General features: G+C 44.7%; 1 protein-coding gene across 1 annotated transcript; it reads left to right on the forward strand.

The window, feature by feature from the left end:
• Positions 1-1684: 1684 nt before the first annotated feature.
• NARF (nuclear prelamin A recognition factor) lies at positions 1685-26499 on the forward strand. The gene is made up of 11 exons (XM_077253510.1): positions 1685-1824; positions 12954-13031; positions 13347-13490; positions 14453-14585; positions 14916-15050; positions 16775-16893; positions 16970-17099; positions 17299-17371; positions 19922-20056; positions 20196-20353; positions 24384-26499. The coding sequence occupies exons 1-11, from the start codon at positions 1798-1800 to the stop codon at positions 24623-24625; spliced, it is 1374 nt and encodes a 457-aa protein (XP_077109625.1). The 5' UTR covers positions 1685-1797; the 3' UTR covers positions 24626-26499.
• The last annotated feature ends 326 nt before the right edge of the window (positions 26500-26825 follow it).

The following is a 26825-nucleotide window of genomic DNA, read 5'->3' on the forward strand; positions in this document are numbered from 1 at the left end:
AGTGTGCTGGTGTTTGTAGCTGGGGGGGTCCAATATCCATGGTTCCTTCCTAGGCTATGAATATCAGCCGCCAGCTGTCTGCATAGTCTTTTCTGGCTATTAATTATCGGGGACCCCGCGTCTTTTTTGGTTGGGGTCCCCCTATTTTAACAGCCAGTAAAGGCTAAATATACAGCTACGGGCTGATATTCATAGCCTGGGAAGATTCATGGGTATTAACCCCTTCCCAGGCTATAAACATCGGCCCCCAGTTGCTGGCTTTTCGTCTCTGGCGGGAGCCCAAGCCATTTTTTTTTATCAATCTTTTTTTTAAATTAAACAGATATTGCATTTAAGGCCGGGGTCACACTTGTGACAAACTTGCTCGAGTCTCGCACCTCAATACCCGGCACTGCCGCCAGCACTCGGGACCGGAGTGTGCGGCTCCATGTATTTCTATGCAGCTGAACTCTTCGTTCCGAGTGCTGGGTATTGAGGTGCGAGACTCGTGCAAGTTTGTCACAAGTGTAACCCCGGCCTAGCGCAGAGTGTGTGTGTGTGTGTGTGTGTGTGTGTGTGTGTGTGTGTGTGTGTGTGTGTGTGTGTGTGTGTGTGTGTGTGTGTGTGTGTGTGTGTGTGTGTGTGTGTGTGTGTGTGTGTGTGTGTGTGTGTGTGTGTGTGTCTTTATTTAACTCTTTATGTACCATTTTATTATGTTTATTACTAAACAACGGGCTTGGTATTATCTATCCATCTATAGATCTATCTTTCTGTGTGTGTAAACATTATTCTTCAATCAAGTATGTAAAATAAGAGGTTGGACAAGAAATGACATAATTCTTTTTTTTTTTTTTAAATAATAGATCTTTATTTAGCTTACAAAAACGCATACAAATCCGCATGAAATCCGCGCAGATTTTTACCTGCGTTTTCTGCCAAGAGATGCAGACTCTGCACAAATTCCACAGGCAAATCTGCAACGTGTGCACATACCCTAAATGGCTCCGTATCTGTTCATTTCATGCTGTTATCCATATATTGGCCACAAGGTGGCTCTGCAAACGTGTATTTCACATTTTTACCAGGAAGTGGCGTCCAATACTTATTGCGCACGCTTACGACTTTGTTATATCAGCTCTATCCACTAGGTGGCACTATCGTGTTATCCCAAAACTGGACAGTAGGTGGCGATGCCTCCCTACAGTTCATCATCACAACTGGGTTCTGTTGAGGTCACGGCGCACCACACACATTATACTTGGGCTGGACACTAGATGGCGCCGCATCTTCTCAGGTCACTTTCTTCATGAGTACTAGAGGGCGCACTATTTTGTCATGCGTGGAGTACATTACGGAGGAAAAGTTCTGCAGAGTATTGTCATGGGGCTCTGCATCAGCTCTGCAGCGCCCCCTTCAGTCTCTCGCGTATCCTTATAGTTTATTGTCGTCACATGACCACTAGCCTCTTAGTGCTAATCTCAGAGCACTAGAGGAGAAATTAAACGCCATTATAGTGTACCCCTTAGAAGGAGGCATTTTGCCGAAGTGGCACCTGGTTAAGTCTTCGGGGCGGTCTTCAAAAACATGGCGGCCACAGTGAGGACTGTGTTTGTACTATTCGGACAATATGACAGGTGGGCGTGTTCTGGGCGGGGTTACGGGAGGAAATCCACCTTCCCCTGCTTCTCATTGGTTGAGGCGCTATCAATTAAACGGGAGCAAAGTAAGAGGCGAGAGACGAGGGGTAACAAAGCTCCGGGTGACAGCAGCGTGTGCCGTGCGACCCCCGGGACCAGGGACCACCCTGACCGGACAGACATGAAGTGTGAGAACTGCACCAAGGCGGTGAGCGACCTCCGGCCACAGCAGCGGGGGCCAGACATGGCTGACACTTAACCCCTCGTCACCCGGGGTGCTGCAGACAGCCGCTCGCTCCACTGTGTCCCTGCACTGCGGGACGTAGGATTAACCCCTGGGACCCCAGAGCCTCTCACACACACGGCCTGGCCCTTTATGATTATTTTCTGATTATATACAATTTTTTTCCAACAATATTTTTCTTGCTGACATTACCTTAATTTCTAATGTAGTTTTGCTAATATTTCTATTTATTTGGGCTTTTATACTGTACTAGCTGTACTACCCGGCTTCGCCCGGGTTAATGACTGCTGTTAGCAAAATAGAATGTGTTAACAAAAATTTATTCTGCACACAAAAACCACAAAACAAATAGATAGAAATGTAATTATTAAAAGGCAAAAACTAAGCAAATAGAAGCATTTCACAACATATATTAGCTTTGTTATACTGAGAATGTCTTTGTTGCCTATATTAACCAATCAGAGCTCAGGTTAATTAACTGTAGCAAAATAGAAGCTGAGCTGTGATTGGTTGCTATTGGCAGCCTGATAAATCCCCAGCCAACAGGAAGCCCTCCCCCCTGGCAGTATATATTAGCTCACACATACACATAATAGACAGGTCATGTGACTGACAGCTGCCGTATTTCCTATATGGTACATTTGTTGCTCTTGTAGTTTGCTTATTAATCAGATTTTTATTTTTGAAGGATACCAGACTTGTGTGTGTTTTAGGGCGAGTTTCATGTGTCAAGTTGTGTGTGTTGAGTTGCGTGTGGCGACATGCATGTAGCGACTTTTGTGAGATGAGTTTTGTGTGGCGACATGCGTGTAGCAACATTTTGTGTGTTGAGTTGCATGTGACAGGTTAGTGTAGCAAGTTGTGTGCAGCAAGATTTGTGCATGGCGAGTTTTGCGCATGGCGAGTTTTATGTGTGGTGCATTTTGAGTATGTGCAAGTTTTGTGTGAGGCAACTTTTGCATGTGGTGCAACTTTTGTACATGTGGCAATTTTTCTGTGTGTGCAAGTTTTGCATGAGGTGAGTTTTCCATGAGGTGAGTTTTGCACGTGTGGCGAGTTTTGCGTGAGCCTAGTTTTGCATATGGCGAGTTTTGCATGTAGCGAGTTTTGAATGTAGCGAGTTTTGAGTGGTGACTTTTGTGTTTCGACTTTTATGTGGCGAGGTTGGTGTGTGTGTGTGGTGAAATGTGTGCTGAGGGTGGTATATGTGTTCAAGCACGTGGTAGTGTGTGGCGCATTTTGTGTTTGTGTTCATATCCCCGTGTGTGGTGAGTATCCCATGTCGGGGCCCCACCTTAGCAACTGTACGGTATATACTCTTTGTCGCCATCGCTCTCATTCTTTAAGTCCTCATTGTTCACATCTGGCAGCTGTCAATTTTCCTCCAACACTTTTCCCTTCACTTTTTCCCCATTATGTAGATAGGAGCAAAATTGTTTGGTGAATTGGAACGCGCGGGGTTAAAATTTCACCTCACAACATAGCCTATGACGCTCTCGGGGTCCAGACGTGTGACTGTGCAAAATTTTGTGGCTGTAGCTGCGACGGTACAGATGCCAATCCCGGACATACACACATACATACATACACACATTCAGCTTTATATATTAGATATACCTGTATGTAATCTCCTGTATATAGTATATACCTGTGTGTCATCTCACCTATATATAGTATATATCTGTGTGTCATCTCCTGTATATAGTATATACCTGTATGTCATCTCCTCCTATACATAGCATATACCTGTGTCATCTCCTCCTGTATATACTATATACCTGTAGGTAATCTGCTCCTGTATATAGTATATACCTGTGTGTCATCTCCTCCTGTATATAGTATATACCTGTATGTCATCTCCTCCTGTATGTAGTATGTACCTGTATGTCATCTCCTCCTCTATATAGTATATACCTGTGTGTCATCTCTCCTGTATATAGTATATATCTGTGTGTCATCTCCTCCTGTATATAGTATATACCTGTGTGTCATCTCCCCTGTAAATAGTATATACCTGTGTGTCATCTCCTGTATATAGTATATAGCTGTATGTCATCTCCTCCTGTATTAGCCCTCGTTCACACGTTATTTGGTCAGTATTTTTACCTCAGTATTTGTAAGCTAAAATGGCAGCCTGATAAATCCCCAGCCAACAGTAAGCCCACCCCCTGGCAGTATATATTAGCTCACACATACACATAATAGACTGGTCATGTGACTGACAGCTGCCGGATTCCTATATGGTACATTTGTTGCTCTTGTAGTTTGTCTGCTTATTAATCAGATTTTTATTTTTGAAGGATACCAGACTTGTGTGTGTTTTAGGGCGAGTTTCGTGTGTCAAGTTGTGTGTGTTGAGTTGCGTGTGGCGACATGCATGTAGGGACTTTTGTGAGATGAGTTTTGTGTGGCGACATGCGTGTAGCAACTTTTTGTGTGTCGAGTTGCATGTGACAGGTTAGTGTAGCAAGTTGTGTGCAGCAAGTTTTGCGCATGGCGAGTTTTGCGCGTGGCGAGTTTTATGTGTGGTGCCTTTTGAGTATGTGCAAGTTTTGTGTGAGGCAACTTTTGCATGTGTTGCAACTTTTGTGCATGTGGCAATTTTTCTGCGTGTGGCAATTTTTCTGCGTGTGCAAGTTTTGCGTGTGGCGAGTTTTGCACGTGTGGCGAGTTTTGCATGTGGAGAGTTTTGCGCGTGGCGAGTTTTGAGCGGCGACTTTTGTGTTTCTACTTTTATGTGGCGAGGTTGGTGTATGTGTGGTGAAATGTGCACTGAGGGTGGTATATGTGTTCGAGCACGTGGTAGTGTGTGGCGCATTTTGTGTGTGTGTTCATATCCCCGTGGTGGTGTGATTATCCCATGTTGGGGCCCCACCTTAGCAACTGTACAGTATATACTCTTTGGTGCCATCGCTGTCATTCTTTAAGTCCCCCTTGTTCACATCTGGCAGCTGTTAATTTGCCTCCAACACTTTTCCTTTCATTTTTTCCCCATTATGTAGATAGGGGCAAAATTGTTTGGTGAATTGGAAAGCGCGGGGTTAAAATTTCACCTCACAATATAGCTTTGACGCTCTCAGGGTCCAGACGTGTGACTGTGCAAAATTTTGTGCCTGTAGCTGCGACGCCTCCAACACTTTTCCTTTCACTTTTTCCCCATTATGTAGATAGGGGCAAAATTGTTTGGTGAATTGGAAAGCGCGGGGTTAAAATTTCACCTCACAACATAGCCTATGACGCTCTCGGGGTCCAGACGTGTGACTGTGCAAAATTTTGTGGCTGTAGCTGCTACGGTTCAGATGCCAATCCCGGACATACATACATACATACATACATACACACACACACACATTCAGCTTTATATATTAGACTAGCTGTACTACCCGGCTTCGCCCGGGTTAATGACTGCTGTTAGCAAAATAGAATGTGTTAACAAAAATTTATTCTGCACACAAAAACCACAAAACAAATAGATAGAAATGTAATTATTAAAAGGCAAAAACTAAGCAAATAGAAGCATTTCACAACATATATTAGCTTTGTTATACTGAGAATGTCTTTGTTGCCTATATTAACCAATCAGAGCTCAGGTTAATTAACTGTAGCAAAATAGAAGCTGAGCTGTGATTGGTTGCTATTGGCAGCCTGATAAATCCCCAGCCAACAGGAAGCCCTCCCCCCTGGCAGTATATATTAGCTCACACATACACATAATAGACAGGTCATGTGACTGACAGCTGCCGTATTTCCTATATGGTACATTTGTTGCTCTTGTAGTTTGCTTATTAATCAGATTTTTATTTTTGAAGGACAATACCAGACTTGTGTGTGTTTTAGGGCGAGTTTTATGTGTCAAGTTGTGTGTGTTGAGTTGCGTGTGGCGACATGCATGTAGCGACTTTTGTGAGATGAGTTTTGTGTGGCGACATGCGTGTAGCAACATTTTGTGTGTTGAGTTGCATGTGACAGGTTAGTGTAGCAAGTTGTGTGCAGCAAGATTTGTGCATGGCGAGTTTTGCGCGTGGCGAGTTTTATGTGTGGTGCATTTTGAGTATGTGCAAGTTTTGTGTGAGGCAACTTTTGCATGTGGTGCAACTTTTGTACATGTGGCAATTTTTCTGTGTGTGCAAGTTTTGCATGAGGTGAGTTTTCCATGAGGTGAGTTTTGCACGTGTGGCGAGTTTTGCGTGAGCCTAGTTTTGCATATGGCGAGTTTTGCATGTAGCGAGTTTTGAGTGGTGACTTTTGTGTTTCGACTTTTATGTGGCGAGGTTGGTGTGTGTGTGTGGTGAAATGTGTGCTGAGGGTGGTATATGTGTTCAAGCACGTGGTAGTGTGTGGCGCATTTTGTGTTTGTGTTCATATCCCCGTGTGTGGTGAGTATCCCATGTCGGGGCCCCACCTTAGCAACTGTACGGTATATACTCTTTGTCGCCATCGCTCTCATTCTTTAAGTCCTCATTGTTCACATCTGGCAGCTGTCAATTTTCCTCCAACACTTTTCCCTTCACTTTTTCCCCATTATGTAGATAGGAGCAAAATTGTTTGGTGAATTGGAACGCGCGGGGTTAAAATTTCACCTCACAACATAGCCTATGACGCTCTCGGGGTCCAGACGTGTGACTGTGCAAAATTTTGTGGCTGTAGCTGCGACGGTACAGATGCCAATCCCGGACATACACACATACATACATACACACATTCAGCTTTATATATTAGATATACCTGTATGTAATCTCCTGTATATAGTATATACCTGTGTGTCATCTCACCTATATATAGTATATATCTGTGTGTCATCTCCTGTATATAGTATATACCTGTATGTCATCTCCTCCTATACATAGCATATACCTGTGTCATCTCCTCCTGTATATACTATATACCTGTAGGTAATCTGCTCCTGTATATAGTATATACCTGTGTGTCATCTCCTCCTGTATATAGTATATACCTGTATGTCATCTCCTCCTGTATGTAGTATGTACCTGTATGTCATCTCCTCCTCTATATAGTATATACCTGTGTGTCATCTCTCCTGTATATAGTATATATCTGTGTGTCATCTCCTCCTGTATATAGTATATACCTGTGTGTCATCTCCCCTGTAAATAGTATATACCTGTGTGTCATCTCCTGTATATAGTATATAGCTGTATGCCATCTCCTCCTGTATTAGCCCTCGTTCACACGTTATTTGGTCAGTATTTTTACCTCAGTATTTGTAAGCTAAAATGGCAGCCTGATAAATCCCCAGCCAACAGTAAGCCCACCCCCTGGCAGTATATATTAGCTCACACATACACATAATAGACTGGTCATGTGACTGACAGCTGCCGGATTCCTATATGGTACATTTGTTGCTCTTGTAGTTTGTCTGCTTATTAATCAGATTTTTATTTTTGAAGGATACCAGACTTGTGTGTGTTTTAGGGCGAGTTTCGTGTGTCAAGTTGTGTGTGTTGAGTTGCGTGTGGCGACATGCATGTAGGGACTTTTGTGAGATGAGTTTTGTGTGGCGACATGCGTGTAGCAACTTTTTGTGTGTCGAGTTGCATGTGACAGGTTAGTGTAGCAAGTTGTGTGCAGCAAGTTTTGCGCATGGCGAGTTTTGCGCGTGGCGAGTTTTATGTGTGGTGCCTTTTGAGTATGTGCAAGTTTTGTGTGAGGCAACTTTTGCATGTGTTGCAACTTTTGTGCATGTGGCAATTTTTCTGCGTGTGGCAATTTTTCTGCGTGTGCAAGTTTTGCGTGTGGCGAGTTTTGCACGTGTGGCGAGTTTTGCATGTGGAGAGTTTTGCGCGTGGCGAGTTTTGAGCGGCGACTTTTGTGTTTCTACTTTTATGTGGCGAGGTTGGTGTATGTGTGGTGAAATGTGCACTGAGGGTGGTATATGTGTTCGAGCACGTGGTAGTGTGTGGCGCATTTTGTGTGTGTGTTCATATCCCCGTGGTGGTGTGATTATCCCATGTTGGGGCCCCACCTTAGCAACTGTACAGTATATACTCTTTGGTGCCATCGCTGTCATTCTTTAAGTCCCCCTTGTTCACATCTGGCAGCTGTTAATTTGCCTCCAACACTTTTCCTTTCATTTTTTCCCCATTATGTAGATAGGGGCAAAATTGTTTGGTGACTTGGAAAGCGCGGGGTTAAAATTTCACCTCACAATATAGCTTTGACGCTCTCAGGGTCCAGACGTGTGACTGTGCAAAATTTTGTGCCTGTAGCTGCGACGCCTCCAACACTTTTCCTTTCACTTTTTCCCCATTATGTAGATAGGGGCAAAATTGTTTGGTGAATTGGAAAGCGCGGGGTTAAAATTTCACCTCACAACATAGCCTATGACGCTCTCGGGGTCCAGACGTGTGACTGTGCAAAATTTTGTGGCTGTAGCTGCTACGGTTCAGATGCCAATCCCGGACATACATACATACATACATACATACACACACACACACATTCAGCTTTATATATTAGATATGTGCATAAAAGCCTATATATAATTTGGGGGGGGTTACGACATCTTAGTAAAATCAGGGCATCAACAAATCCCATTGGGGTGACAATTCTTCGTCCGATTTATTATTGAGGCGCGTTCACCGTTTGCCTCCTGCCTTTGCCGCACGTTTTCTTGTCGTAAGTCTTTTTGGTTGCTATGTGATACTGCGCACGTGGATGGTAGATTCTGCGGTAAATTGTTGCTATGGGTTACAGTGGATCGGTGTCTCTTCTGCTGTAGTGTGCGGAGTACATGTTACACTTGTTGCTATGGGTTACGGTGCGCGTGTGTAGCTTCCATGAGATGTTGCATGTATGGTTTCTGTGGGTTACGGTGCGTGCATATCCTCCATGAGATGTTGCTGTGGGTTACGGTGCGTGCATATCCTCCATGATATGTTGCCGTGGGTTACGGTGCGTGCATATCCTCCATGATATGTTGCCGTGGGTTACGGTGCGTGCATATCCTCCATGATATGTTGCCGTGGGTTACGGTGCGTGCATATCCTCCATGATATGTTGCCGTGGGTTACGGTGCGGGCATATCCTCCATGATATGTTGCCGTGGGTTACGGTGCGGGCATATCCTCCATGAGATGTTGCCGTGGGTTACGGTGCACGCATAGCTTCCATGAGCTGTTGCTGTGGGTTACGCTGCTCTTGTAGCTTGCATGAGATGCTGCTATGGGTTACAATGCACGTTCGCATGCATAGCTTCCATAAGCTGTTGCTATGGGTTATGGTGCGCTCGTAACTTCCATGAGATGTTGCTGTGGGTGACGGTGCGCTCGTAGCTTCCATGAGATGTTGCTGTGGGTGACGTTGCGTGCATAGCTAAAGAAACCTGAAACCCAGTTCTTCAAAGAAGCTTACAGCCTGTAATGACCACACGACCACCTCAACACCATCGGAGCTACCGCAACCCCCGACCAACTGTCTCCTTACCCACCATCCTGTAGAATGTAAGGCGGCAAGGGCAGGGTCCTCTCCCCTCTGTACCAGTCAGTCATTGTTAGTTTGCTTACTGTAAGTGATATCTGTTATTTGTATGTAACCCCTTCTCATGTACAGCACCATGGAATTAATGGTGCTATATAAATAAATAGCTTCCATGAGATGTTGCTATGGGTTACAGTGTGTGCGTAGCTTCCATGAGATGTTGCTATGGGTTACGGTGCATGCGTAGCTTCCATGAGATGTTGCTATGGGTTACGGTGTGATCGTAGCCGCCATGAGATGTTGCTATGGTTACAATGCGTGCATAGCTTCCATGAGATGTTGCTGTGGGTTACGGTGCGCGCCTAGCCGCCAGGAGATGTTGCTGACATGTTACATTTTGTTGCTATGGGTTACGCCGCTCCCAAGTTTGTTTTGCTGTAGTACAATACTGTGGGCTTTGAAGGCAGGTGGCACTTCTGTGATGTGTTGCTGATGGGTTACATTTGGTTGCTGTGAGTTACGCTGCACTCATGTAATATCTTGCTATGGGTTACAGCAAATTCACAGGACTCGTGGCCACATTAATAGTCTGTGGCTGTTGGACCAGAGCCCTACGAACGGCCTCTTACTTGCCAGCATCCTTGGTTCTTCTCTTGGTTAGCTGGCCTGACGCTGTAGTATGTTGCATTGACTTACATTGCTCTAATGTGTATATCCTGTGGTAGTATGTTGCTATGTGTTACGTTGCGCTCAGGCTGATACTGCGATGGCAAGTTGCTGTGGGTTACATTGCGCCTGTGCTGCCGTAGTAAGTTGCTGTGGGTTACATTGCGCATGTGCGGATGCTGTGGTAGCATGTTGCTGTGGGTTACATTGCGCATGTGCGGATGCTGTGGTAGCATGTTGCAGTGGGTTACTACGACAGGATCTGCTCGGATGCAACGTAACCCACAGCAACATAATACGACAGCACGAGCACAACGTAACCCACAGCAACATGCCACCGCAGGATGTGCCCAAGCCCCATACCCCTTTGTGTTCAAAGCCTTAGTGCTGACGGATCTGCCATTACAAAATAAGAAGAAAACTTGGCACTCAAGAAGAATTTTGGTGTAAAGAAGATCCTTTTAATGTGCATCCACAAAGATATGTTTGAACGTTTTCCATCCACATCCGGACCTTCATCAGAACAATTTTACTGGTATAGTAGGTAAAGCGCATATAGGGTCAGTGTTGGTTCCAACTGGATTATTCAACTGTCCTGGATGCAATGGGAGATCCTGTGGATGTCAGCGCACGTGGAGTACGGCAGAAGCCGCTCAGAGAGACGCTCAGAGATCCGCCATTACATCACCCTCAGACTAGACATCGGGGTCTTCGGATATGTCCACCTTACTTACAAGAACCTTTTCCAAAACACGTCGCCCTCCAACCACAGAGCCCGTTGCTGACTCCTCGTCTACTTCATATCCATCTTCCACCTGATTTTGGGGATTTTTGTTGTGTCAGTTATGAACCCCACCCCAAATATTGGCCTCATACTTACAGCCAACGTGCCAACCCGGGGCGCATTGCACCCATGACGGCCATATTGTCAGCTTTGTACCCTTTGGTACCTCACTGGTACCTACATAGTTAACAGCATGTCTTCTATTTGACCTGTAGGTGCTGCAAGGCCACTTTAGTGACAAGTGGCAAGTGAGATTTTTTTTGTGGTTGGGGGAGGTCAGTATGGTGTTTAGGTGTTTGTTTTTTTTCTCTTTTGTTTTTCCTTTTTCCTCTTTGATATTTTAGGTGAAGGCTCCTTTTGTAACCGGAGAGAATTGTTTTTGTTCTTGCATTTTCTGTAGGACCAGCCCTTCTCTCCTCTCAACAAATATTTTTGTGAATGCTGACCATGGGGGGAGGTAGGAGGGTAGACAAATATTTTGAGTGGCAGAGAGACTGTTTCCATTCTGTTGTGAATACTCCTGGTATGCGACCTAATACCCATTTGTCATCATCTCCCTTACCACTGGTGGGGTGTCTTTTGTTTTTTTTTGTTTTTTTAGGTATATAAACAAAAAAGAAATACATTTTATTTTATTTTTTTTGTTACTTGTTTATTAAAGTCTGTGAGAAACTAAAATTACCAAATCGAAAATGAAAATAATATAATGAATGATTAACCTCCCCGGAGCCATAGGCAGGCAGGGCTGTAGTAACTTGATAGTCTGTGACTATGTGTGATTTGTGACATTCGCTCTTGGTTGTTGTCATACAGCTCTACTTGCATTTCAGGTCTGTAAATATATGTAGAAACGTGCAGGAAAACTTTTTATATGTGTATAATATATATATATATATATATCTCACACACACACACACACACACACACACACACACACACACACACACACACACCGATTCTAACGCATCGGGTATTCTAGAATATGTATGTCCACGTAGTATATTGCCCAGTGACGTAGTATACAGCAGAGCCACATAGTATATTGCCCAGTGATGTAGTATACAGCACAGAGCCACGTAGTATATTGCACAGCCCATGTAGTATATTGCCCAGTGACGTAGTATACAGCACAGAGCCACGTAGTATATTGCCCAGCTACGTAGTATATTGCCCAGTGACGTAGTATACAGCACAGAGCCACATAGTATATTGCCCAGTGACGTAGTATACAGCACAGAGCCACATAGTATATTGCCCAGTGACGTAGTATACAGCACAGAGCCACGTAGTATATTGCACAGCCCATGTAGTATATTGCCCAGCTATGTAGCATATTGCCCATCCACGTATGACACAGGTTAAAAAAATAAAAATAAACATATACTCACCTTCTGCAGGCGCGTTGTAGTTCTGTCGCCTGTGTGGGGTGCAGGCGGCATCTTCCGGTCCCAGGGTGTGATGACGTTGCGGTCACGTGACCGTGACGTCACGGCAGGTCCTTTCCGCGCAGGCGCGCAGGACTTGTGATGACATCGCGGTCACATGACCGTGACGTCACAACAGGTCCTTCTGCCAGACGATCCGTGCCACCGGAATGTGCCGGTTGCATCGCGAGGAGCGGGAAAGGCGGCGTAGGTGAGTATATAATCTTTTTTTTTTTATTATTATTTTTAACATTAGATGTTTTTACTATTGGCGCTGCATAGGCTGCGTCAATAGTAAAAAAAAAACTTGGTCACACAGGGTTAGTAGCAGCGGTAACGGAGTGCGTTACCCGCGGCATAACGCGGTCCGTTACCGCCGGCATTAACCCTGTGTGAGCGGAGGGGAGTATGCGGGCGCCGGGCAGTGAGTGCGGGGAGTAAGGAGCGGCCATTTTCTTCCGGACTGTGTGCGTCGCTGATTGGTCGCGGCAGCCATGACAGGCAGCTGGCGAGACCAATCAGCGAACGAATAACCGTTACAGACAGAAGGACAGACGGAAGTGACCCTTAGACAATTATATAGTGTGTATATATATATATATATTCACATACATTTTTTTTTTTTTCTCTCCCCATGTTGATTATTAGATTTAAAAAAAAATCTATTTTTATTCAATGCTTCTAATTAATTGGTGTGTTTTTTGTTTGTTTGTATGTTTTTACATTTTCTATTTGTAACAAGCATTTCTAAAACTTTTTTTCTTTTTTCCCCCAACCGGCAGGAATGTAGCAAGAAAAAAAAGAAGAATGCAGATGATGCGGAGCTTTCTGTGCCGCTGGCTCCGGAGGACGGAGACGAGGTGAGAGTGAGACACTGCCTTATCTGAGACCTACCATGTTGGGCTCAGGATGTTCCGTCTCACACACACCCAACTAAAGAACCTTATCTGTTCCCGCCACTCCACCCTGACCAGACTTTACACCCATCAAAGCCAACTGCGGAATTTGAAAAGAAATTTGAAAAAAATGTTAATGGACAACTTAAAAATTATTTCCTTTGTGAACTTCCCTTTCCCCCCATATATTCCTAGTTCAGGGGTAACTTGCAAAATGTTATGAAGCTACAACTCCCAAAATTGCTCCAATGACATCTTTGAGTTCTTTTCTGTTAATAGAAAAGTGAGTTTCATCGTCTGGCCGATTCCCGCATCTTCCTGAGCGATTGCCTGGCGTGTAACAACTGTGTGACCTCGGAAGAAGGCTCCAAGATCTTCGCTCAGAACCAGAAGGAGCTTTTCAAGGTTCTAAGTCTCAATAAGGTATGAGAGTAATAACCTCATTGACGTGTCAGGCACGGCATTAACATCCGGAGCTGCAATCACAATTCTGCTAGCTTGTAGTTGCAATCTGTCAATACGCCATTCCCTATTCTTGGAAGCATCCATCAATGTAAAATCGTTGGAGGTATCTGACATCAGAACATCAAACACAATAATGGTCCCTGTGATCTGCTATATTCAGGATACAATGCCTTTTTTTCATTGTGTCCTGCGTTTTTCATCCCAATGGTTATAGCATACGTCAATGACCTGTTGTAAAGATGGACCCTCTGTTGAAAACTTCTTTAACCCTCCTTAATGCTCCGTGATGTATATATCCATGGAATGGGCTTATATGTATGGAGCAGGCTCAGGAACTGAGCCTGCTGCATAGAGGGCAGGTGCCAGCTGCGTTATGCATCCTCTAACAGCAGCTATCTGACCTAGCTCCTGTCGCTGCTGTTTAATCACTAAAATGTTTCTGAAAAATAAAAGCAGAAAAAAAAATATTTTTTTTTTCAGTAAAGTGAATCGTTCCCTTCAAAACTATAACTGCAAAAAAAAAAAAAGCCCCCTCACCGACCCCCAAAAACGTAGTAATGAGGTATCAACTCATTGTATGTACACAACATTTGTATCGCTAAAAAATGAAAACAAGAAACCCTCGCTCAGCCCCATCAACAGAAAACTGTCACGGGTCTCTGAAAAGAGCGATGCAAAGTAAAAATTTGTTTTTCACCACGTAAAATAAAATGGATCGACGTCATAGTCATCTAGTGGTTGGTTAGACCCCCATCTATGTAGGTAGTTACAGCCCATCCTAGTGATACATTGATAAACAGAATACCCCTTTCATTTGGCAGGGATAAGTCTTGTCTGTAGAGTTTTAAGCCTCTGCCTGCAGAATTGTGAATGCAGCTCTGGAGTATGACCTGTAATCGATTTTTACCTCTATCTTCCAGAAGTGTGACGCTTCTCTCCATAGACTGGTGGTGGCGTCGATCAGTCCGCAGTCTGTGCCTTATTTTGCTGTCAAGTTCCAGCTTTCTGTCTGTGAGGCGGCCAAGAAGCTCTGCGGCTTCCTCAAGAGTCTGGGTAAGTAAAAGTATAACTTAAAGGGGTTTCCAGGATTACGGAGGATTCCTGGTTGTTTTCTCTCAAACAATCACCTCATAACGATAGGTTGCCTCTTATTGCAATCTTCTCCATTAATGTACACGGAGCAGAGCTGAAACGCCATGCATACCCCCAAGAAAGAGGTGCACTGTTTGTAAGAGAAAGCAGCCATGTTTTTCTAATTCTGGACTATCCCTTAAAGCCATAGATTGCAATTTATTAATATGGTTCACTTTGGGAGCAGCTGTGAAAAATGTTAGTTGCACTTCTCTCCTCTGCCAAAATGTTTTGTATTGCTTCCTTCGTCAGGCGTCCATCACGTGTTTGATACAACGATCGCTGCGGATTTCAGCATCCTGGAAACCCAGAAGGACTTCATCCAAAGGTTTAGGCGGCAGACGCAGGACGAGCACGCCTTCCCCATGTTCGCCTCCGCTTGTCCAGGTAAACGGTGCCCTACAGGCTAGGTGTAAGTTCTGACCTCTCCTGAGAGGAGGAGGTTAATAGCGATGGTCTGACATAAGCGGCGCCACAATTGCTAAGCAGCTGCATATCGGTCCCAGTGCGGACATCCTCACGTAGTCATAATATCCGGCTACCCTGAGTAGGCCCTGGAAGCCAACATTGGTGACGCTGTTTGCCCTTGAGATAAAATTAAATATCCCCCCCCCATCCTCCCCGATCTTGAGACTCCACGCCACTTGTTATTATTGAATTACCCATTGCAATTTGCTAACGACCTTGTTAGAGAAGAGCTTTCAAGACTACATGACTGCCTGAGGCCAAAGCTAAAGATAAGGAGACTCTGGAAAGTGACGGCACAGGAATAGCTCAGGTTCTGCTGAGTCAGGGACGTTGCTGGCGGCAGCTATGCAATGTCATAGTCCTACCTTGGTGGGTAAAAGGCTAATCTCGCCCTGCAACTGTAATGCCAACATCCCAGCCAGAGTAATGAGTGGTGCGTTAAAAACCCACAGTGTACCGCTCTGCCCCCCTAAATGATCAAATGAGCACGTGTTTTTCAAGAAGTGAAACTGCTGACAGAAGGGTTAACCAAAATAAATGAAGGGAAGAAAAAGGCCAATGTACAGATGCTGGTAAACAATGACTCAGTCGAAATTCACAGAAATGGAAACAGGCGCAGGACGTCAATATGGACTCACGTGTCACATAATACCATCTAATGATTACCTGATGTACACCGCTTCGCTGTACCGCCACCCCTCCCCCACACCAGCGCCTGCCTTCCCTACCGGTGACATGGAGGATGTGCTTCAGGGTGAAACAAAGAATATAGATGGGCTATGGAGACATTTACTCTACAGGCTGCCTCTCTGCTGAGGAATTATCTGCGGAGAGCTTCCTGTATGCAAGAATATAACTACTATAATACTGCTCCAATATACAATAATATATCTACTATAATACTGCTCCAATATACAATAATATACCGTGTCTTTCAGATTATAAGACGCACTTTTTGGAGTGAAAATGAGGGTGCGTCTTATAATGCAGATATACCTTACTGGCCGCAGTTGAACAGGGTCCCAGGGTCGCTGCTGGAGGAGGCAGGAGAGGAGCGTTGCTGCAGGCTGGGGGTGTTCGGATGTGCGCCGCTGCAGGTGTTCAGGGGTGTGGGGGCTCTGCCAACATTTTGTGAAAGCCCAGAGCCCCCTTGCTTACATGGTTTACTATGCGATGGACTCCGGGGAAAATGGCTGCCGGGGGAGGGGCATGCTCAGGTGGAGATCTTGGCACCAAGATCTCGGGAGATGAGATGGAGCATTGCTGCAGGCTGGGATGAGGGGGAGTACAGATGGGCCTCTGCACCACCGAACACCTGCAGCGGTGCACATCTGAACACCCCATCATCCCGGCCTGCAGCTGCTCTCCACTCCTGCCTCCTCCAGCAACGATCCTGGGCTCCCCCCTTCATTGTAGCCAACCCCCCCCCCGGTAAGCAATAAGACGCATGGATTATAAGAAGCACCACCATTGTATTTAAAAGGTTTTTTTTCCTATTTTTCTCCTCAAAATTTGGGGTGAGTCTTATAATCCTCAAAATACGGTAACTACTATAATGCTGCTCCCATGTACAAGGCATTAACTACTGTAATATATAAGTTCTTCCTTGTTGCCCCATTCACCCTCCGTCACGTTTCCCGCAGGGTGGGTGCAGTATGCGGAGCGTGTTCTGGGCGACCTGGTTACACCGCACATCTGCACTGCAAAATCTCCTCAGCAGATTATGGGGTCTCTAGTGAAGAGTTACTTTGCATCACAGAAGGTGAGTCTGCCCTTCTTATATCGCTGATGTGGTTTATGATGAAGCCCCCGGAATACACGTGTGTTCGCTCTTCCAGAATCTGTCCCCGGATAAAATATTCCACCTCGCTGTGGCGCCATGTTATGACCGTAAGATGGAGGCCCTCAGGGAAGACTATTACACCGATCTGTTCAACTGCCGCGATGTCGACTGCGTGCTGACGTCAGGCAAGTGGCGCCCCTGTTTTCTCCGGTGTCTGTGGGGTGGTATGTTAGAAATATATATAGTTTGGGGTCCCAGCAGTCGGGACCACACTGACCTGATGGCTGCTGCCTTTCTAGGGTATCGGCAGATCAACCTAAATAACTCTCAAAATTTAAAAGTATTATTCCTCTAAGTAAAAGAAATCCTTTTTTTTTTTTCCAGGTGAAGTAATGCAAATTATGGAAGAGAGAAATGTTTCCGTAAAAGACGTGGAAGAATCTCCTCTAGAGCATGTGTGCGTAATGAGCCGGACCGCTGAAACCCGTAAAAAAAAAAAAAAATCCTGCCGTGCTTGTAAAATGTGTGGTTTTTTTTGTTTTTGTTTTTTAAGTTGGTGCACCTTTTAAGAGATCTGGGTTTTTATTCTAGAGCTGCAGCACAATCTCCCATCTGCCTAACACTACCAGGCGCCCCATGGGTTAACCCCTCAGCACACGCTGATCATGTGACTGCTCCGAACAGCTGACATCACATGGCTACCTTGTGATTCGGGGGGGGGGTGGCAAGCAATATCTTGGCACCCTTCGTTGGTCAAATCAGCAGCTAGTTGTTAATCCTTGCCCGCGTTATCCGTGTGATTTCACTTTTATTCTCACTAACAGAGTGCTTTGTTTTTAGTTGGTGGAGGGGGTTGTAACCCATTCATACCCACTACATGGAGCGCTTAATACCACTAGATGGCGCTGATATACCGTGACACTACATTACATCCTATCATGGGACCCTGCACTACTTCCTCCCTAACGGAAATCCGTCACCAGGCTCTGTATATACAATGTCTGTAGACCCTGAGCTGCTTATCACAGGAGTGGGCGGAGTCAGACTAGTAGGCAGGAGCCGCTGTGTCCCGCGAGGAGAAGCTCCAAGCATTAAAACAATCATTGCAAGTAAACAGGACAGAGCTTGATAAGGGATGCCTCACTGAAATCTGTGGTTTAACCCCTACAGCATGCTGTCTTCAGATTACATAGCAAAAAACTCCCTTTAAAGCTTACTCCTCCTGCCACTAGATGGTGCTGAGACCCCCACACTGTATTGTTCTCAAGGATCACGGTTCTCCACCAACCCCAACCACTACATGGTGCTGAGACCTCATAATATATGGTTCTCAAAGTTCGCTATTCTCCCACCCACCAATTAGACGGCGCGTAGACCTCACGCTATATTGTTCTCAATGATCACTGTTCTCCCACCAGTAGATGGCGCTGAGACATCACACTATATTGTTCAAGGATCACTGTTCTCCCACACACCTCCCCCTCTAGGTGGCACCCATGTGACAACGCTACAGTATGTTTAGCCCCATGGTTTACTCATGACTCCATGACCCCTGCACTAGAAGGCCAGCAAATTGCTGTTTCACTGTAGCACTTATCTTTCCAAAACGAATTAGCCATCATTATGAAAATCAGTGATTTGATGGCAATATAAGGCTAATGATTTACCAGCACCAGTGTGCTGACTGGTGAAGCGGAGCGGATTTTTTTTTTTTTTTTCTTTCTTTTTTTCTTTCCCCTCATGTATAGTGAAAATAATGTGCCAACGTGAATACAGAAAATGTGTGCCACTCACATTATACCATAGAATAAAGTAGTGATATACAATCAATAGAAAATGAGTACCCGTGCTTCACCAGCAGAATAGTGAGTGCTGCTCTGGAGTATAATACAGGCTGTAACTCAGGATCAGTACAGGATAAGTAATGTAATGTATGTACACAGTGACTGCACCAGCAGAATAGTGAGTACAGCTCTGGGGTATAATACAGGATGTAACTCAGGATAAGTAATGTAATGAATGTACACAGTGACTGCATCAGCAGAATAGTGAGTGCAGCTCTGGGGTATAATACAGGATGTAACTCAGGATAAGTAATGTAATGAATGTACACAGTGACTGCATCAGCAGAATAGTGAGTGCAGCTCTGGAGTATAATACAAGATGTAACTCAGGATCAGTACAGGATAAGTAATGTAATGTATGTACACAGTGACTGCACCAGCAGAACAGTGAGTGCAGCTCCTGGGTATAATACAGGATGTAACTCAGGATCAGTAGAGGATAAGGAATGTAATGTATGTACACAGTGACTGCACCAGCAGAATAGTGAGTGCAGCTCTGGAGTATAATACAGGATGTAACTCAGGATAAGTAATGTAATGAATGTACACAGTGACTGCATCAGCAGAATAGTGAGTGCAGCTCTGGAGTATAATACAAGATGTAACTCAGGATCAGTACAGGATAAGGAATGTAATGTATGTACACAGTGACTGCACCAGCAGAATAGTGAGTGCAGCTCTGGGGTATAATACAGGATGTAACTCCGGATCAGTACAGGATAAGTAATGTAATGTATGTACACAGTGACTGCACCAGCAGAATAGTGAGTGCAGCTCTGGAGTATAATACAGGATGTAACTAATGTATATGTTGCCATGTGATAACACCAACTTGGACTTTAATTTAACTCATTAGTTGCTAAATACTTAGATTGCTAATATCTCAGCAACAGTGAGGCGAAATTAAAAAAAAATATATACATATATCCTGTTCTACAGCCACTAACAATGTGTCCCCTTTAAGGGTGGGCAGTACAATTTGGTGACTTCCATGTTTCGCTTTTGCATCAGAATGATGGTTTTAATCCAGTAAGCGTTTCTGATTTCCTCTTCTGTTTATCGTACGTGACACTGTTGTATGTGACTTGTGGTCACGCAGGAGTTTATAATATGATCTTCTTGGCACTGATATAGTTTGGTTGTTTTTCCTTTCTCGTCATCAGCTTTGGAGGGACCACGTGTCAGTTTGTCCGCCATGAAGGCACCAGCTCGGACGGTTACCTCGCGCACCTCTTTCGTCACGCTGCCAAGGAGCTGTTTGGCATGGAGGTTCAAGAAATCACATACAAGACATTAAAGTGAGTCCACTCATGTAAATACTGTGTAAAGTATGGACACTAAAAATCTATATAAGGGGCTTACGCTGCCGATAATCTGTTCTCTGTTAATTATTTGTGATTGTGTTTTGTTTGTTTTTTTGTGTTTTGTATTTTCTAGGAACAAAGACTTTCAAGAAGTGTGCTTGGAGAAAGATGGCGAGACCGTGCTGAGATTTGCTGCAGCTTACGGGTTTCGGAACATTCAGAACATGGTACTAAAATTGCGAAAGGGGAAATTTCACTATCACTTCGTGGAGGTCCTGGCCTGTCCTGGAGGTGAGTCCCCCCCCAAAAAAAATGTTTTTTTGTTTTTTTTAAGATTGTGTATTTGAGTGATTTTAGCTCATGCAAACTATTTGCGTTGCAGCTCACATATGTATGATGGATATTGCCTTGTCTTTTGCATTCTGATGATGTCGTGATAGCAAGGGGTTGGATCATGCACAGCATTGCAACTATTAGGCCGGCCTCACACTGGGCGTAAGACAATACGCCACGTATTATACGTCCGTACTACGGCCGTAATACGGAGAAATGTTCCCAAAATATTGATCCGTAGTCAGGGTGTGTCAGCGTATTTTGCGCATGGCATCCTCCGTATGTAATCCGTATGGCATCCGTACTGCGAGATTTTCGCGCAGGCTTGCAAAACCGCCATCTAATGGATTTATGTGCTCAAATGTTCGGGAAAACATATATACAGTGTGTGTGTATATATATATATATATTCTGTATTTAGATTTCATTCAGCGCGATATGTGTTAAAAGCCGGTAATTCAATTGCCGGCTTCTCATTTCTCCTGCACAAACCCGACATGATATGAGACATGGTTTACATACAGTAAACCATCTCATATCCCCTTTTTGTTTGCATATTCCACACTACTAATGATAGTAGTGTGTATGTGCAAAATTTCAGCGCTGTAGCTGCTGAAATAAAGGGTTAAATTGCGGAAAAAATTGGCGTGGGCTCCCGCGCAATTTTCTCCGCCAGAATGGTAAAGCCAGTGACTGAGGGCAGATATTAATAGCCAGGAGAGGGTCCATGGTTATTGCCCCCCCCCCCCCCCATGGCTAAAAACGTCTGCCCCCAGCCACCCCAGAAAAGGCACATCTGGAAGATGCGCCTATTCTGGCACTTGGCCACTCTCTTCCCACTCCCTGTAGCGGTGGGATATGGGGTAATGAAGGGTTAATGCCACCTTGCTATTGTAAGGTAACATTAAGCCGGATTAATAATGGAGAGGCGGCAATGATGACACCTATCCATTATTAATCCAATTGTTGGAAAGGGTTAAAAAACACACACACACATGATTTAAAAGTAGTTTAATGAAATAAACACAGCGGTTGTTGTAGTAATTTATTGTTCTCTCAATCCATCAGGAACACCCTCGCTTGGAAAAATAATAAACGCACAAGATACATACCTTCTGGTGAACCGTCTCGTCCCACGAAGTAATCCATCTGAAGGGGTTAACTAATATTACAGGCAGGAGCCCTGCTAATGCAGCTGTGCTCCGTGCCTGTAATCCCCGGCGAATGAAGGAAATGTAGGTCATTGACCTACATTTCCTTCAGTCGCGGTGATGCGCCCCCTGGTGGATGTCCTCATATGACCTGGAGCGTGGGAAAAAGTTCCCAGGCTGCAGTTCATGAGAACATCCACCAGAGGGCGCCTCACCGCGACTCAATGTAAGTACAGATCCTGCTTTCCTTTCAGCACCCGGGGATTACAGGCACCAGCGAGTGGTTTATCGCAGCTCTGCCTGTAATATTAGTTAACCCCTTCAGATGGATTACTTCGTGGGACGAGACGGTTCACCAGAAGGTATGTATCTTGTGCGTTTATTATTTTTCCAAGCGAGGGTGTTCCTGATGGATTGAGAGAACAATAAATTATTACAACAACTGCTGTGTTTATTTCATTAAACTACTTTTAAATCATGTGTGTGTGTGTTTTTTAACCCTTTCCAACAATTGGATTAATAATGGATAGGTGTCATAATTGACGCCTCTACATTATTAATCTGGCTTAATGTCACCTTCCAATAGCAAGGTGGCATTAACCCTTCATTACCCCATATCCCACCGCTACAGGGAGTGGGAAGAGAGTGGCCAAGTGCCAGAATAGGCGCATCTTCCAGATGTGCCTATTCTGGGGTGGCTGGGGGCAGATGTTTTTAGCCACGGGGGGGCCAATAACCATGGACCCTCTCCTGGCTATTAATATCTGCCGTCAGTCACTGGCTTTACCACTCTGGCGGAGAAAATTGCGCGGGAGCCCACGCCAATTTTTTCCGCCATTTAACCCTTTATTTCAGCAGCTACAGCGCTGAAATTTTGCACATACACACTACTAACATTAGTAGTGTGGAATATGCAAAAAAAAAGGGGATATGAGATGGTTTACTGTATGTAAACCATGTCTCATATCCTGTCGGGTTTGTGCAGGAGAAATGAAAAGCCGGCAATTGAATTACCGACTTTTCACTAACAGCGCTGCGTCTTTCTCGCAAGTCACACTGCAGGTCCGTGTGGAATCCGTATTTTTCTCGCCCCCATAGACTTTCATTAGCGATTTTTTTTTTTATTTTTTTTTTGCGCAATACGATGACAAACGCAGCATGCTGCGATTTTGTACAGCCGTAGAAAGCCGTATATTACGGATCCGTAATATACGGCTAATAGGAGCGGCCCCATTGAGAATAATTGTGCCGTTTATTTTGCGAGTTTTACGGACGTAATTTCTGCGCTCTTACGTCCGTAAAACCCGCTAGTGTGAGGCCGGCCTTATAGAAAGTGGTCTGATCGTGCACAGCATCGCAGCTATGATAGCAAGGGGTCGGATCGTGCACAGCATCGCAGCTGTGATAGAAAGTGGTCTGATCGTGCACAGCATCGCAGCTATGATAGCAAGGGGTTGGATCGTGCACAGCATCGCAAGGGGTTGGATCGTGCACAGCATCGCAGCTATGATAGCAAGGGGTTGGATCGTGCACAGCATTTCAGCTATGAAAGCAAGGGGTTGGATCGTGCACAGCATCGCAGCTATGATGGCAAGGGATTGGATCGTTCACAGCATCGTAGCTATGATAGCAAGGGGTCGGATCGAGCACTGCATCGCAGCTATGATGGCAAGGGGTTGGATCGTGCACAGCATCGCAGTTATGATAGCAAGGGGTCGGATCGTGCACAGCATCGCAGTTATGATAGCAAGGGGTTGGATCGTGCACAGCATCGCAGTTATGATAGCAAGGGGTCGGATCGTGCACAGCATCGCAGTTATGATAGCAAGGGGTCGGATCGTGCACAGCATCGCAGCTATGATAGCAAGGGGTCGGATCGTGCACAGCATCGCAGCTATGATAGCAAGGGGTCGGATCGAGCACTGCATCGCAGCTATGATAGCAAGGGGTCGGATCGAGCACTGCATCGCAGCTATGATGGCAAGGGGTTGGATCGTGCACAGCATCGCAGCTATGATGGCAAGGGGTCGGATCGAGCACTGCATCGCAGTTATGATAGCAAGGGGTCGGATCGAGCACTGCATCGCAGTTATGATAGCAAGGGGTCGGATCGTGCACAGCATCGCAGTTATGATAGCAACGGGTCGGATCGTGCACAGCATCGCAGCTATGATAGCAAGGGGTCGGATCGAGCACTGCATCGCAGCTATGATAGCAAGGGGTCAGATCGAGCACTGCATCGCAGCTATGATAGCAAGGGGTCGGATCATGCACAGCATCGCAGCTATGATGGCAAGGGGTCGGATCGAGCACTGCATCGCAGCTTACTGTCTGTCTTCGGACAGGTCAAATTATCCTTTCTGACTGCTGTCCAGCACAGAAAGAAGTGGTCATCAGAACTGGACCATGGAGCAATTGAAGAAGGCAGTTTGGTCTGATGAATCATGTTCACTAGGACCACCATTTGCTTCACCTGCCGCCCTTCATGGCAATGAGATTCAGTAATGACAGTACTCTTCTTTTTAATAGTCTATCGGGAATGGTCTTGGGAACATGATGAAGATGATGACTTGTCTCCAAATTCCTAGAACTTAATGGTATTGATTATCTGTGGGATGTTGTAGATTAATGGAGGCCTGCACACCTTTGGAGGATATGTGGAGCACAGGCTTCTACCTGATATAGGATAAGAGCCCTATGAGGACCTACATACAGTATTGGGCAGGGGGTGTTAACGTTAGTTTGTTTTATTTTTTCAATAGTTCTACTTTTGTCTTCATTTAAAAAAAAAAAAAAAAAAAAAAGTGATCATAAATGTTTTTGTTTGTTTTTTCTAGGTTGCTTGAATGGAAAAGGCCAGGCACAGTCAATAGATGGAAAACCAGAGCGGGCACAGCTGCAAGCCATGGAGGTTTTATTCACAAATGTGCCAGTTCAGAGCCCAGAAAATAACCCTCATATACATGAGTTATACACCAGCTGGCTGGAGGGAGAGGAATCCCAGAAATCCAGAGACTCCCTACATACCAAATATGTGCCCGCTGCTCAAAACACTGCCCGCGTGGACATAAAGTGGTGACAGATCCGACCGCTGGCAGCGGGCATGATACTATAGATGTGGAACCGCAATTTTAAACAGGCGGGCAACTGCTGCCAGTACTACTACGTCTATGTCCTCAGAGGTCCGGGAGCCAAAATGGATGACTTTGCTCCGTTCCATTTAATGCCGCCAACATTTTGGGTGGCACGTATTTGTTACAGACGAATTGCTTGCGGACAGCTGTATGTCCCCAACATATGTGTCTTGTAATAACGTCTATTCATCCCTCTACATCTTTTAAGTGTGTGTTTTTTTTTTTGTTTGTTTTTTTTTTGTTTTTTTTCTTGCTGCTAGATCCACATTTTAGTCGGGGTAAAACCAGTCGTGTGTGCGCCTGATGACCCCTTCAGTGCTGGAGTGCAGTTTGGTCTCTTATATAGATTCACCTACGTTTTCTTGTCCGTGTTGAATCTGTCAAGAAGCCAGATTTTAATGGAAGTTTTACATTGGCTTCGGAGAATTAATCTGGGTGCCCAATATTAACATGACCGATCCTCTGATAAGGGGTTGTGTGATATTTAAAAAAAATAAATAAATTTAAAAAAAATTGTCTTACTTTAAAGTCGATCACCCCTTACTCCCCAATTTTGGTGCTAACTAAATGCATTTGTGAAGTGGGATACCATCCCTTGTCAGTGCTGTCCATCAAGTTTAAAATTTTTATTTTTGTTGGAGGGGTGATTGGGGGTGTAATATACAATCGTAAAAATCCCCCAAAAAAGGCAGAAAATGTAATATATTAAACCCCGCCAATCTAATCCTCCACATATCCATCAAGCATTAACAGTCCCCGATGGCATATTATACTTGGTACGAAATCATTATTACTGGCATCATGCTTTTTCTTAATAGATGCCACTATTGGGGCGGATGACCTCTAAGGCCACTAATTGGCTGCAGTGGTCATGTGTTAGCCACGCACAAGACCACTGCGGCCAATCAGACCGGAAGGATGACAATGGTTTCGAAGAGTGAGTTCTGTTTTGGTCAGGGAAGAGGGCGTGTGGGGTTTTGTTTTCTTGCTTGTTTTTTTTATGAGAAACTTGAAAGGTTGAACAACCTCTTTTATCCATTTCCTATAATAAAGCACCAAAGCTTGGTGCTTTCACCTTCCATAATTTTTTGCTGTCATGGCCACATTTTAAAGTTGTGTTACAGAATCGTAACAAAAAAAATTTGCAGCTCGATCATGATTGCGTGTGTGAACGCAGCCTACAGAAGGCCTTATAATATACAAGCGGTTGATGGGGGGGGGGGGGAAATAGATATATATACAGTCATGGCCAAAAGTATTGACACCCCTGCAATTCTGTCAGATAATACTCAGTTTCTTCCTGAAAATGATTGCAAACACAAATTCTTTGGTATTATTATCTTCATTTAATTTGTCTTATATGAAAAAAACACAAAAGAGAATGAAGCAAAAAGCAAAACATTGATCATTTCACACACAACTCCAAAAATGGGCCAGACAAAAGTATTGGCACCCTCAGCCTAATACTTGGTTGCACAACCTTTAGCCAAAATAACTGCGACCAACCGCTTCCGGTAACCATCAATGAGTTTCTTACAATGCTCTGCTGGAATTTTAGACCATTCTTCTTTGGCAAACTGCTCCAGGTCCCTGATATTTGAAGGGTGCCTTCTCCAAACTGCCATTTTTAGATCTCTCCACAGGTGTTCTATGGGATTCAGGTCTGGACCCATTGCTGGCCACCTTAGAAGTCTCCAGTGCTTTCTCTCAAACCATTTCTAGTGTTTTTGAAGTGTGTTTTGGGTCATTGTCCTGCTGGAAGACCCATGACCTCTGAGGGAGACCCAGCTTTCTCACACTGGGCCCTACATTATACTGCAAAATTTGTTGGTAGTCTTCAGACTTCATAATGCCATGCACACGGTCAAGCAGTCCAGTGCCAGAGGCAGCAAATCAACCCCAAAATATCAGGGAACCTCCACCATGTTTGACTGTAGGGACCGTCTTCTTTGAATGCCTCTTTTTTTTTTTTCTCCTGTAAACTCTATGTTGATGCCTTTGCCCAAAAAGCTCTACTTTTGTCTCATCTGACCAGAGAACATTCTTCCAAAACGTTTTAGGCTTTTTCAGGTAAATTTTGGCAAACTCCAGCCTGGCTTTTTTATGTCTCGGGGTAAGAAGTGGGGTCTTCCTGGGTCTCCTACC

This window comes from Ranitomeya variabilis, chromosome 4 (assembly GCF_051348905.1).
Source record: "Ranitomeya variabilis isolate aRanVar5 chromosome 4, aRanVar5.hap1, whole genome shotgun sequence".
In the NCBI taxonomy this organism is placed as follows: domain Eukaryota; kingdom Metazoa; phylum Chordata; class Amphibia; order Anura; family Dendrobatidae; genus Ranitomeya; species Ranitomeya variabilis.

Bases quoted from the DNA above. Each gene is read 5' to 3' on its own strand.
- NARF (XM_077253510.1), top strand. From the start codon at position 1,798: ATGAAGTGTGAGAACTGCACCAAGGCG. The intron at 13,032-13,346 runs GTGAGAGTGAGA...TTCTGTTAATAG, and splicing joins CTCCGGAGGACGGAGACGAG to AAAAGTGAGTTTCATCGTCT. The intron at 14,586-14,915 runs GTAAGTAAAAGT...TTCCTTCGTCAG, and splicing joins CGGCTTCCTCAAGAGTCTGG to GCGTCCATCACGTGTTTGAT.